General features: G+C 32.9%; 1 protein-coding gene across 1 annotated transcript; it reads right to left on the minus strand.

Annotated features, from left to right (window-relative positions):
* Nucleotides 1–6,926: 6,926 nt before the first annotated feature.
* On the minus strand, nt 6,927–10,208 carry LOC135138738 (serine/threonine-protein phosphatase 6 regulatory ankyrin repeat subunit A-like). Its single transcript, XM_064068731.1, has one exon. The coding sequence runs from the start codon at nt 10,169–10,171 to the stop codon at nt 7,241–7,243; it is 2,931 nt and encodes a 976-aa protein (XP_063924801.1). The 5' UTR covers nt 10,172–10,208; the 3' UTR covers nt 6,927–7,240.
* Nucleotides 10,209–14,472: the final 4,264 nt, after the last annotated feature.

Below are 14,472 nucleotides of genomic sequence, written 5' to 3' on the forward strand. Positions count from 1 at the left end.
TAATTAATTATAATTTATAATACCCCTTTAAATATTGTATTACATTTTTTAATTATAGAGCCTAACTTTTCAACATATATGTCACACTGGTCACAAATCGCATTACAATTTTTACAGGCAATATATATCGGTGATTTCAACATCAAATTAGTTCGACATCGGGGTAATTGAAAATAGATTGAATAACGAGAATTTTGCCGAGGAACAATAAAACTTATGTGGTTCAAAGTTGTCATATCATCAATTACGCCATCAATTAATTTATGAATAAATGCTATTGATTGCATAATTCTTCGTTGTCTTAAAGATTGTATATCAAATTGTATTAATAATTGGTTTTGATTAATATGATGCACGGGATATTGAGAGTAAATTTGATGATGCAAAAATGTTAGGAATCGTCTCTGTACATTTTCCAACAATGTAGATTGATAAGCATAATATGGAAAAAATATTAGTGAACAATATTCCAGTTTCGACCGTACTATTACGTAATATAAACATTTTAATGCAATTATGTCATTAAAAGATTTGCAGTTGCGGATTATAAAACCGAGAACTTTAAGTGCAGAAGTAACAATTTTATTTACATGCTCTTTAAAGCTAAGTTTGCTATCAAAAACCACACCCAAATCTTTGACTGTTCTAGAACGCGATATAACTCTGTCATTTATAATGTAATCATGCTGAAGTTGCAAGTTCTTCTTACTAAATGACACCACCAAGCATTTATCCTTATTTAGAAGAAGGCCATTTTGTTCTCCCCACTTTAAAACCTTGTCAATATCATCTTGTAGTAGTTTTACATCTTCATATGTTGTAATAGTTCTATAGATTTTCAAATCATCAGCAAACAGTGCACACTCAGAGTGTTTTACAACATCAACAACATCATTTATATATAGCAAAAATAGCAGTGGTCCTAAGTTTGAGCCTTGAGGTATTCCTGATGTTTGGACGTAAAATTTTGACATGTATCCGTTGTAAAGCACCCTAAGTTTTCTTTCATGCAAATATGATGTAAATAATGATATCATTGCGTCAGAGAAGCCAAAGTCTTGAAGTTTCTTTATTAAAATCTTATAAACAATCCGATCAAATGCTTTTGCTATGTCAGTGTAAATAACGTCCACTTGTTTCCCCATGTCAACATTTTCAGATAAGTATTGTGTCACAGCCAAGAGATTTGTCAAAGTGGATCGGCCTCTCATGAATGCATGTTGTTTAATAGTAATATTGTTCTTAACTATGGGATAAATATGATCATAAAGTATACTTTCCAGCAGTTTAGCAAAATTCGATAGAATTGAAATGGGACGATAGTTTACAACGTCTGAATTGACTCCTCCTTTGTGCACCGGATGTACCCGTGATTCCTTCCAAACAGAAGGAAATACACCTGTATTAAATATGGACTACAGGGGCTGCACTAATATGGGCATACAATCTTTCAAGAAAAATGCAGGTATGCCATCGAGTCCCGACCAACAATTTGATTTCATACGTTTCATAGCTTTAAAAATGTCATCCTCAGTAATTACAGCTACATGCACATGGGTGTTATGTGGGGATTTCATTTGGTCCGCAATATACGTATACTTATTTGCACTACTAAAAACTGAAAAGAAATACTCGCCAAACTGGTTCACAATATCTTGGGGTTTTTGATATTCATTACTGTTACGTATAATTCTACCTGGTATTGCAGTATGATTTTTCCGGTCCCTAACAAAATTCCAAAAATTTTTAGGATCACTTGTAACACTTGATTGAACAACATTAAGATGAGCCTGATAGTCTCTACGAATTTGAAATTTTGATACACGCCTGAATTCCTCAAATTTTTGACGATCAATTTGAAGTTTGGTTTTCTTAAATTTACGAAAATAGAAATTTTTTTGTTTAATATTCTGCTTGAGTTCAGCGGTAAACCATTTAGGGAATTTGTTTTTACTCCCTCTGTATGTAGGGACATACTCATCCATTAGTGAATATAGTTTATCATAAAATGCAGCACATTTGTCATTTACATTCGTATGATTTCTCAAGAAATCCCAATTCACCTTTGATATTTGATCAAAGAGATTACAAAAATCAGCTTTTTTGAAATTGTACATATTAAACTTATCGGAATATGGAAAATTTACAAATAACTCTTTATTAAATATTACTTGTATTGATAACGGTGGATGATGCTTATCTATTTTACTTAAAGGTTGACTATCTTCTGTTATAACCACTCTAATATCTCTAACAAGGACAAGATCAAGAAGTCTATTACTCATGTTCATAACGTCATTACACTGTACTAGACCTAGATACGACATAAACTTAAGTAGTAATTGACTTTTACTATCATCCATCTCCTGACTGGCAAATTTCGGTACGTTAAAGTCACCTGTTATTATTATATTATTAAAATGAACAAGCTTTTGCTCAAGAAAATCAAGTAGTTTTTCAAATACAGTAATCGATATATCAGGAGGTACATATAAATTCAGAATAAGTATATTAAAAGCGACAGAAATTAATTTGCAACTACTTGCATCAATAAGTTTCAAATGTAAAGGTAACTGAAGGTCAATTGTTTCAAAATTAAATTTTTTATTTATAGCAATTAATGAGCCGCCACCTCTAGATCGACCAGTATAGTTTGTATCTCTGTCAGAGCGTACTACGCGATAACATGAAGAAAAAAGTTCACCATTAGAAACACCAGAGAGATGAAATAAGTAAATCGAAAATAAATTGGTATTATTTTATTTAAGATAATAATAATAAACTTTATTCATTTCCAGAAAAACATATACACATCTATAAGGAAAGATCGTCAACATTACAAATAACCAATTAATAAATGTACAACATATAAGTTTGTGAGTTAGACATCACGGAGGAACTCATCTAATGTATAATAGCTTTTTTTTAATAGAAATTTTTTGACATTTAACTTGAACACACGTAAATTGTTGTTAATTCTTATGTCCACTGGCAGTGCATTAAAGAACTTACATCCGTTATAGAAGCCAGCTTTCTGATACATTGATGTTGTGTGTTTATGTGGTAACAAAGTCACATTCTTATGTCTAGTGCAGTGGTTCGCAAACTGGGTGCCGTGAAAATTTTATAATGATTTTAATAAATATAAGCACAAAACCAACTTTAAAAAATAATAATTGATGATCTGATTTTATTAATATGGTACAACTGTTCAGTAATGAAAATGTGTTCCGAACATGTTAATTTTCGCTATACTGAAGTAAGATGGCTATCTAAAGGCCGTGTTCTTTTCCGATTTTGGGAATTAAGAAAACAGATATAAACATTTTTTGAATCAGAAAATATTGAACAATTTGTTGACCTCCTTCAATACCACGTTTGGTGTGCAAAACTAGCATATTTAACAAATATTTTTGAACACTTAAATAAAATATATAAATTCAAGTATGCAAGGTAGAAATGAAAATATTTTAACCTCCAGTGAAAAAATTTTGGCTTTAAAAGACAAGCTTAAATTATGGAAAACAAATATTTATAAAACAATCTTAACATCAATTACATATGATACAATCATGTGATAAAGTGTTTCTGATAAAAAATTTGTTACAATTAAAACTGTTCTTGGCGGGGTGCCGCCAAATTTTGTTTAATATTTTAGGGTGCCATCAATAATAAAAGTTTGCGAACCACTGGTCTAGTGTGATATTGATAATTAGCTCTATTGATGGTAAAGTCTGAAAGATTTTTACATACCATAGAAACAAGTTCGTAAATGTAAATACTGGGTACCGTCAGTATTCCCAGTTCGCAAAAAGCTTTTCTACAAGAAGCGGAAAATTTCAACTTTGCCATCATTCGAACAGCTCGTTTTTGAATCAAAAAAACTTTATGAGAGTCAGTGGTAGCTCCCCAGTGACATATTGCATAGCGTATAATGATGTGGAAACAGCCAAAATAGAGTTGTCTAACTATAGACACACTACACTGCTTAGAGGCAATTGAAAGAGCAAAACATGTTTTTGTCAACTTAGAACATATGTTATCAATATGATGGAACCATTTAAAAATGTGTTCATCCAAGCTAAGTTGCAAAGTCAGTTGCGCGTGTGGTATTCAGATATAGACCTACTTGGAGATTCTTCCTATTATGCCGACATTTTAAATTTCATTTTTATTAATGATCTGCAAAATGAGGTTTCAGAAATATATAAATTGCTTTGTATCGCTTTATGTTTATCCTCGACTTCAGCTTCAGTGGAAAGAAGCATTTCAACTTTAAAAAGAATAAAAACTTTCATTAGAAATTCAATGACTCAGACGAGATTATCTAGTTTATCAAAGATTGCCATCGAAAGGGGTTTAATCAAAAACCAAGTCCAAACAACACAATTTTATGACAGAGTAATAGACCATTTTGGCTTACAAAAAAATACACGCATTGACTTATTTTATAAAAATGTGCCAAATACCAGTTTATAATTTTTTTTTATTTCAAGAGTTTCAAAAAGCATCACTCTAGAATATTTTTTGTTTTGTTATACTTTTAATTATTATTTAGAGTTTATTTTTTGTTTTTTACGATTTTCTATTTAAGAATTTTTTTATGTTTTGAGAATTTTTTATTTTTATTTTTATTATTTGTTATATTGGTTTTATTATTTTTTATGTAGAGTTTATTTTTAGTTTTTTTACATACTTACTAACCTTCAATGTCACAAACTAACAATGAACCTAGGCTGGTGAGTATGTCATCTTTTTGCTTGTCTATTTTTGCGTCCATTATTTCCATTTTTCCGTTCACTTCTTCTATTGTTGACTTCATTTTCTCATCCCTTGCATCCATTTTTAGTTCATTTCTTCCAATTTTGTGTCCATTTTCTCGTCCATTTCTTTGTTTCTTGCGTCTTGCGCTGCGCGTCTCGGGTTCTAATTTGCGCTCGGTCTAGAATGCTTGGCTTTACAACCTTGGCTAATAATATGCTATTTTTTAACGTTCGTTAAAAAATGTGCAACATTTTTATTAATTTTGCATTGTCATTGACAACACGAATAAAGTAAAAAAAAAAAGTAAAAATTCGCACTACCACTGAAATTTGCATCGCTTGATGGTCCACCTCGTGTAAAACTGTCCTAATGAAAAGCCAGGAACATCCTTTGAATTTGACCGTGACGAAAGTACAGGCAACTTAGACAATTTACCTTCTTTAAATGTTCATCATATTAGTAATAGTACGATTAATATCTATGTAAATGGTTTTTGCACACGTTTATTGGTGTGTACCTTTTACAGAAAAACACTCTACATCGGATGCCTATACCATGTCTACTTCTACCATGGGCAACGACCACCGATGACGGCTTAAAAATTGGGTCAGAAAGATTAAAGGCGCCGACACGAGTTGTCCATACTGATTGATGTCTATACTGTGCCTACATCAGAGATATGGCCTACATTCTAAAATGATATGCAACCAACAATGCATTTAATGTTTCTTTTGAAGCACATTAACGGTCAATTTTAATAAGATTAAAGTTACAGTCTGTAAATACTATACAAAATATACATTTATAAACATAAACGCCTCTCTAATATATAAAAATATAAAATTTTATGTATACCTTTGGTCAACAAATAAATATGTATTTTTTGAATAACACGATGCTCAAAAACATGGCTTACATGATAATTTCTTGTAGAGAAATAGGGATTTTGCAATTAAACTCCACCCTCTTGGCTTACGACGCATAAAAAAAATCTTCACACTTGAGACAGGGCGGGTGGGTGGGGCATATATTTTGTTTTTTTGCTTTCTTAATATATCTTGTCATCTTTTCACAACAAAAATTTAAAACAGATAACTACGTATATTTCAAAAAAGGCACAATATAAGCCCCGCCCACCCACCCTGTCTCAACCGTGATGATTTTTTTTATCCGTTGTAAGTCGTGGGGCGGAGCTTAATTGCAAAATCCTTGTTTTCCTGCTAGAAATTGCTATGTGAAACATGTTCTTGAGAAATAGTGTTGTTGAAAGCAAACTATATCAAAAGATAAGCTCCACGCATCCGTCTCGTTCTCAATCTGGCTTTAATATTTAATATACATCGTGTTTTTTGAACAAAAACATGTTTTTTATGATAATTTCTTGTAGAGAAATAAGAATTTTGCAATTAAGCTCCGCCCTCTTGACTCACGACGAATAAAAAATAATCATCACAATTGAGACAGGGCGGGTGGGTGGGGCATATATTTTGTTTTTTGTTTTCTTAATATACCTTGTCATCGTCACAACAAAAATTTAAAACAGATGATTACGCATATTTAAAAAAAGGCACAATATATTGTCCCTTTTTTCAGAATATACGTAGTCATCTTTCGTAGCACGTATGGATTTTGCAATTACGCTCCGCCCCTCGGTCTGACAACGAATGAAAAATTCATCACGATTGAGATCGAGACGGATGAGAGGGGCTTATCTTTTGGCTTTTTTTTTACAGTTGGTAATTTCTCGTAGAAAAATAAGGAAAATGTTTTCAGTTTCTTGTCGTGAAAAGAAAACGACGTACATATATTAAGAAACAAAGACACAATACAAACCCCTAAGATAATAACGATTTTGGCAAATGACATATTTTCCAAGAAAATTGAAACGGGTGGTTGGGGCTAGTACTTCCTAAGCTAGGCTTGATTTTAACAAAACAAGTTACAATTAGCGCTTTTTTTTACTTTTTCACATCCTAGATTATATAATTAGTTCGCACTCAACAGAAGAACATAATTAGCCCCGCCCACCCACCCTGTCTCCTTTTCAGTGATTGATTTTATACGAACTGAATAAAATGAATAATCTTCTACTGAATAGAAACAAAATAAGTAGTTAGAATCAGAACAGGGTGGATAGATATTTGTTACATACATAAAAATTAGCCAGAAATCGTTTAAAATGTCGAAATTAAATAAAATAAACCACCTAAACGAAGACGTGTAATAAAAATAGATCACTGCATTTGTACAAGTATATGCCGAAAAAAAGTGGTCTGGTAAGGCATAAAATTTATTTTTAAAACAATGACGTTGGCATTGCAGCTATTTGTCATCACATGGAATTTAAGACAAGTTATGGTATTTTTAATAAATTTCCTTACTACCACCGCAAATCACTGCAAAGAGGTTAAAACGTAAGAAGTTGAAAGCTTTTTCGTTTTTGCCAATTTATTTGAACACTAAGGTTATGCGAACTTCAACATGTTTTAGCATCAGCACCTAGCTCCAGTGGTGTTTTACCTTGAACATCTTGAGCATTAACATCAATAATACCGTTATGAATTAAGTAATTAACTAAACAAGTATTTTCTTTCGGTGATTGCAAAGCATAATGCAACGCATTTTTGTTATCGTTGTCTAAAATATTTAATTCAGCTCCAGTTTCATGTAATTTTCCTACGATCAGAAAATTACCACTTCTGCATGCCAGTTGTAGTGGAGTTGTTCCACAGTTATTTCGTGCATTCAGATTAAAATCTGCAACTGATAATAAGTGGTTCAATAATTTTACATTTTCGTTTGCCCGTTGTGAAACGTAATGCAAAATATTATTTTTGTTGTTGTCCAAAGAGTGCAATTGTCCGCCGGCTTCCAATAGCATATCAATGTTATCACTTTTACGTGCAAGATGTACGGGGGAGGCACCATAATTATTCACCGAATTTACCTCTAAACCACTATCAAGTAGAACGTTAATCAAACCTGTATTTGTATAATTTGAACTAGACGCATAATGCAGTGCGTTATTTCCATTACGATCAACGTCGTTTTTATTAGCTCCTCGACCTAGCAGAATTTCTGAACTTGAAAAACTAGCATATTTGCAAGCAAGATGAAACGGTGATGTTCCGTTTTTATTTGGTGCGTTGACGTTTAAACCACGTCGTAATAAAAGATATATTATTTTTTCGTTAGGTTTTGCGGAAGAACATGCATAATGTAACGCAGTGTTGCTATCGTTATCCGAAATATCTGTTCTAGCTCCCTCAGAAAGTAACATTTTTACAAACTTGTAGTTACAATGTTGACAGGCCAGATGTAGCGCTGTTGTTCCAAATACGTTTGGAGCGTTTACATCAAAAATGTTTGAAACTAAAAAAAACGTCACCAGAGAGCATAAATCGTCATCATTGTTTTCAATTCGCACCATGTAATGTAAAGCATTATTTTTGTCATTGTCCAAGAGAGCAGAGTTTGCTCCTGCGTGTATTAATTTTACTATAGCTTTCTTGGCTCCTTGTTCACATGCAAGATGTAGGGGTGCTATTCCATACTGATTTTGACAATTAATGTCAAGATGGTTGTCGATCCAAAAGTTTACTAAATTAGTCGAAAGCACACGATTCGACAATGTATAATGCCAAATATTGTTTCTTTTATTATCTTCGGTATCAATTTTTGCTCCGTTCACAGTTAATTCTTGTACTGTACGTTCGTTGCAACACAAACACGCGAATTGTAGAGGTGTCTGTCCGTATTTATTCTGAGCATTTACATCAACCCCATGCTTTATCAGCAGATGGATTACTTCTACCTGATCATTATCTTCATCTGAAATTGAGGAGTGGTGTAATACTGTATTGCCCTCATTGTCCATAACGTTTTCTTTAGCACATTCTTTTATTAACAGCTTCATTTTCTCAAAATCGCGCATATAACGGGCAACTTTGAATTCATGTATTCTTTGCAATCCTTGTTGATCATCATTATAGTTATCTCCTCCAAATATTGTTTGATTTATGTCTAAATAAAATCTATTACTGTATCGATTAAATGGTATTGGCTCATTTATATCGTGAATAAAAAAACAGTTGACTGAACCTGCACCAACTTCAGTTTCAGAAATTCGCCCTTTGCTTTGAAATTTCTCTCTTTCAGAGTGTTCGACATTATCGGTATTAGATGTTTCCTCAGATAATTGGTGGTCTTCAACCAGATTTGTAGTCGATTCAAAATGAATTAGTTTTCCAATGATCTCACTGTCGTTGTTTTCCTTTGCAAGTTGTAGAGCTAGCAATGCATTCCTTTCGCAATTAACGTTGATCATACTCTCAATCAATAAAATTATAATGTCTCTGTTTTTTGCCCAATTTTTTGACGCATAATGTAGTGCGTTTTTGTTGTTGATATCTATGCTGTTAATATTAGTCCCTTTTGTGAGTAATAATCGTGTCGCATGGTAATAGGAAGTTTTACAAGCGATATGTAGTGGTGTCTTTCCTTTTTTGTTTTGTGCATTAATGTCCACACCCCTATCAATCAATAAATCTATTATTTCGTCTTTTTGGTTCTTTGTTGATAATGCGATATGTAGTGCGTTGTTATTAGCACAGTCCACAGCATTGATATTTGCACCTTTATCAAGTAACGTTGCAACTGCATCAGCACTACCATGATTACATGCCAAGTGTAAAAGTGACTCTCCAAAACTATTTTTCTTATTAATGTCGACACCATGCTCTATACAAATGTTTATCATTTCTTTATCAGGTTGTGATTCTATTATCGCATAATGTAGCAAATTGAAATTAAACAAGGTCAGAATGTTTGGTTCAGCTCCCTTATCAAACAATTTCTTTACAATTTCATGACTACCGCCTCTACATGCCATCTGTGCTGGGGTCAGACCATCAAAATTTTGTACATTTACATCCACGTTCCAGTTGTCTAACACATATATCACAAATTTTCCATGTTCGTCTATCTTATCTTTATCTTGTAATAATTTGTGCAAAATAGTATTACCATTGCTACATTTGGCACCATTTTCAGTCAAAGATTTTAGCATATCGTATTTTTGCTGAGAACAGGCCTGATCTAGAATAGTTTCATTTTCGACCAGTAGATTTAAATATACATCATATTTTACTAACAATTCAGCAACTCTTATATTTCCAGCTCTCGGTGTTTCAATGGTGTCTCTATCATCTAAAACACCGAAAACTGCAATTTGTAACAAACGATGTATTTCTCTATTGTGAGTATTTACTTGGAGTATACTTGAATTGGAAGCGATGATCCCTGAAAACAAATTAGAATAACCCATCTGTGCCGCGTAATGAACCAAAGCTTCTTCATCATAAAACCGAGCAACTGAAGGTAGCAAAACTTGATAAGTTAGTAACATGTGTTCAAAAAATATTTCTATTACATACAAACATTTCGATGCTAACGCATAGTCTACGTAATCGAAATCAAACAAATCATCTCGTTGTTCGATTTTTATTGTTTGTTTTTCGAAGAGCTTTGAAACAATTTGTGTGTAAGCAGTCGACTCTCGATTGGTTCTCTTTTCATTTTTAGGATATCTCATTCCATAACAACATACTATATGTAACGCATTACGACCACCTTCGTCTTGAACCTCAACGTTTGCAATGTGTTCTCCAAAGAGGTCGACATCTTTATAAATTATAGCCAGATGTAAGGGGATTTTTTCGGCCATTTTTACGTCAAACATCAGTCGTAAATTTTCATACCTTTCAGAAAAAAAGTGCTTCCCGAATAATCGAAGTTTGTCTTGATTTTTCTTGAACCAAACCGAAGCAAAATACTCTGCGTACGTTTGATGATTAAATATAGCTTCGTTGTTATCGTTGATGTTTTCAATTATTCCACGTTTGTCTCCGTTAATTTTTAACTCATCGATGAAGTCTTGACACTCTTGCATATTTAAGGTTAATTTTTCAAAGTCTGAAGAGTCGAGGCACGATTTCACAGCTACGACTTCATACTGTTTCAAAAGAAACTGTGACGTAACTCCTAGCTGATGTTGTTGATTATCTGCTACAACTTTCTTAAAACAGGACTCTACTTTACCATCGAAAAATATTTTGTACATTTTAGTTAGTACAAATAAACCTTGTTGCATCAAGTCTTCGTACACTTGTTTATCGTTCAGAAACATTTCTGTTACTATATAGAGCTGCAGTGGAATTCCTAACAGTGCTTGGCTTCTGTTGAGGTCTACGCTACTAGACAACGCAGCTGCTATATTTTCTATTTCTTCAAGCTGATACTTGTCGATCAACCTTTCACAGATATAACTTTGTTGTTGGTCGCGGTTTAACTCTTCTATTTCGACTGGCGCAACGTTTAACGTTTGTGATACTTGTTCACGCAAATTTTCTCTTGAAGTAACCCAAATATTGATGCCTTCTAATTTTAACTGTCGTATGCAGCCCATAACAACGTTCAAGTATTTGCTGTCTACCTCGTCTAATCCATCGAAAAAAACATGTATTTTTTTGTTCCTTAACAAAGCATTTTTAACGTGATTTGTTAATAAATCACGACTACCTTCCTCCATTTCGAAGATATAATTTAACACTTCCTGCGGATTTGATCCTTTTGCAAAAACCGAATTGTACTTAATTAAGTCAACATGAATTGCCCAAGAATCACGTGGACAATTGTGATTTAAAATTTTCAATAACCTAGATTTTCCCATACCTGGCGGCGCACAAAAAACATTTAAGAGGCTTTTAAAATTGTCAAATATGTTAGCTTCTTGTATGTATTTTGTTGTAAGCTGAAATAGATCCTGTTTTTGTCGACTTCCTTCTAATATACAGTACTCCTGGTCTATGGCTTGTAACAAATAAACGTTCCCTTTGTTGGATTTTTTACAAAACCGATCAAATTGATGGTCAGTACATTTATTCTTCGTACAAACAAGAATGCAACCGTCATTTAATTTTATATTTTCTGTAGATAAATATTCAGATAATTCGATGACTTCAAAATGTGTGACTAATAAATGTCTAAAAATTGCATCACAGTTAACAATAATTGCGTCACTTCTTGTACAGCCTGCATGTTTAAAAATTTCTTTGGTGTGTATAAAATTGGCACGCACAATTCGCGGTTTGTGTAAACTGGGTGGTTCTTTCACTCGATTACCAACTAAAATATATTCACATTGAGACATGGCAAACAAGTCTTTTGTCGTGACATGTTCAGCAATATTGACGTCAATCTTCACTAGGTGGTTTAAGGAAATGTACTGTCTACCTTGGAGTGAAATATTGAACGTATTTTTAATACTGGAACAATATTCTTCGTTTGGGTGATTTTTTATTATGTCAAATAAAGTGTTAAAAACACACCAGTCGTTAAACTGACAGGTTGAATCGTCAATTAATAGAACAATTTTTTTGTTTTGTAAAAATTTGCGCAAAACTTTCATTACTCGTTCTACTATATTCGCGTTAGACTTATCGATCCAAATAACAAGTGGAATTTTTTCCAAATGCCACAAAATTTTTGTCTTTTGTAGGATACTTATTAATTCATTTTCACTTTGTTGTACCAGAGGAGATGCACTACAATTTTCTTCGGCTTCTTTCCACATGTTGACGACTATATCTTCTTGACTTTTGTCGACAATCGTCATCTCGAAATTCATTATCGCTTGTTTTAGCAAATCGGTTTTCTCATTAGTTCTCTTACCAGTTAATGTTTTTATGTAAGGGGATAACGCTAGTTCGGTTAATTTGACTAACAATAAATGTTTCGTCAAGACAAAATTTTCCGACCACCAATATTCCATAAATTGTATGAAGAGGTCAAAAATGTCGTATTGACCTTGTAGTATATTATCGAGCAATACTTTAATGTTTCGTTTTACGATGTCAATATCATCTTGATTTGTAAAAAAATAGAACTTGTTACAGGCATTTTCCACCCTTTTCAGTTCTTCTGTGTCAGCACCAACGTTTGGTTTGACTTTAAAGATTCTAATCTTATCACTTTGAGAATTTGTGAGTAATTCTTTGTGTTCTAGACTGTTACAATCTTCCACCAACAATGTCGGATATTTTTTCTTGAAAGATAACACAGAGCCGTCTCGAATGACGGTTTGGCTGTTTGTATACAGAATAAAGTGAAGATCTTCATCCTGCTTCTCAAAATTTGAAATAGATTGTAAATAATGAGGTAAGTAGAATTTACTCTTTTGTTGTTTCTTATTTTTGTGGATAATTTCATTGGTCAACAAATTTTCGGTAATGCAGTCTTTGTTGAACTTATGTTTTAACTGGAAAAGGAAGATCGACCGTTTACCATTTTTAAAAGTGGCTTGAATTTCTATGTCATCAAAATCGCCCCAGTCCTCATTGTTGGTGGTCATGTGGAAATCAGAAACGTCGTCGTCTAAACCCAACTTCAGGGCGTAGAGTGCACAAGTCAGGTATTCGTAGCCTTTACCGAAATCTACTACTCCCTTCCGTTTTTTATAAAATTTAAAATTTGATGAGTCCGTCTCAAGAACCTGAAAATTTACACATGATAAAATTTGAAGAGTATTTTTATGAGACATTTGCTTAAAAGAAAATGTTTAAAAAATTGTATACTAAAAATAACTCCTTACGTTTTCTTCGGACAAAGAAATTTGCTCCGTCTGTGGTGTAATGTCCTTTTGATTTTTTTCTAGCAGCTGATCTGTATTTTCATTTTCTGAAATCTTTTTTATAAATTAGAAAATTTAGTTTGTATAAGTACCTATATCAACTTTAAAATTATGTATATAAACAAATCAAAATAACTTACATGCGATGTTGACAACCGTTGCAGTGTTGAATTTTCCACCTCTCTCTGTGCTAGCTGTTGATCTACAAGCTGAAGTTCTTCTAGAAGTTTCCGTCTTTTTTCTTCAAGCGAGTCTTGAGAATTCTCTCGAGAATTCTCCAATTTCTAATTTAAAAAGCACAAACAGACAGGAGTTAAGGTAGATTCCAGTGTTTCATAATTTAGATTTTGTTTACCGTTTAGTCAGTCTTATTTTCGTTTGTTCAAAAATTATTATTTGGCCATAACTGACAACTTGAACTTACACTTACAACTAAGGAACTGTAACAATATACATTTACTCACATGAGAATGTTGCTTCATGGACTTAACACTTTAAACAAAAATTTGCCAATAACTTTCATAAACTCCAGAATGTAATCATGTGGGAACGTCGAATAAAACCGACGTGCGATTACATTCTAAATACGTAAATACACACCCAGAAACATTATCTTCCAAAGATTAGATAATATAAAAAAATATTTACTAGGTGGAGTAAATAAAGATCTTTGAAAATAATAAAATGCTGCTATATATTTCTATAAATAAAAAAATAAAAAGAAAATAGAGCAAGTTTCCACTAATCCCAAAATGTTGAAATTTTCGTTGTCAAAGATTTTGGCTAAGGATGGATTATGAATAAGAGCAGCGGACAGTCGTTTTGTAGTTTTATTAAATAAATAACAAGTGTGTTCTAGAGCGAGTATGATATTATGACCGTTAGGTCCAGAGATTGAATATAAAAGACTATGTTAACCGCTTGAAGAGTGCTTGAAGAGTCAGTGAATAATGAATAGTGAATGAATAATGTTCCCTGTGTTTCAAGGTGGTGGTGGCCCTGGCTCCCACCCTTACGGG

Source organism: Zophobas morio, unplaced genomic scaffold (assembly GCF_036711695.1).
Source record: "Zophobas morio isolate AGI-343-1 ecotype UQ-CSIRO unplaced genomic scaffold, CSIRO_AGI_Zmor_V1 ptg000030l, whole genome shotgun sequence".
NCBI lineage: Eukaryota > Metazoa > Arthropoda > Insecta > Coleoptera > Tenebrionidae > Zophobas > Zophobas morio.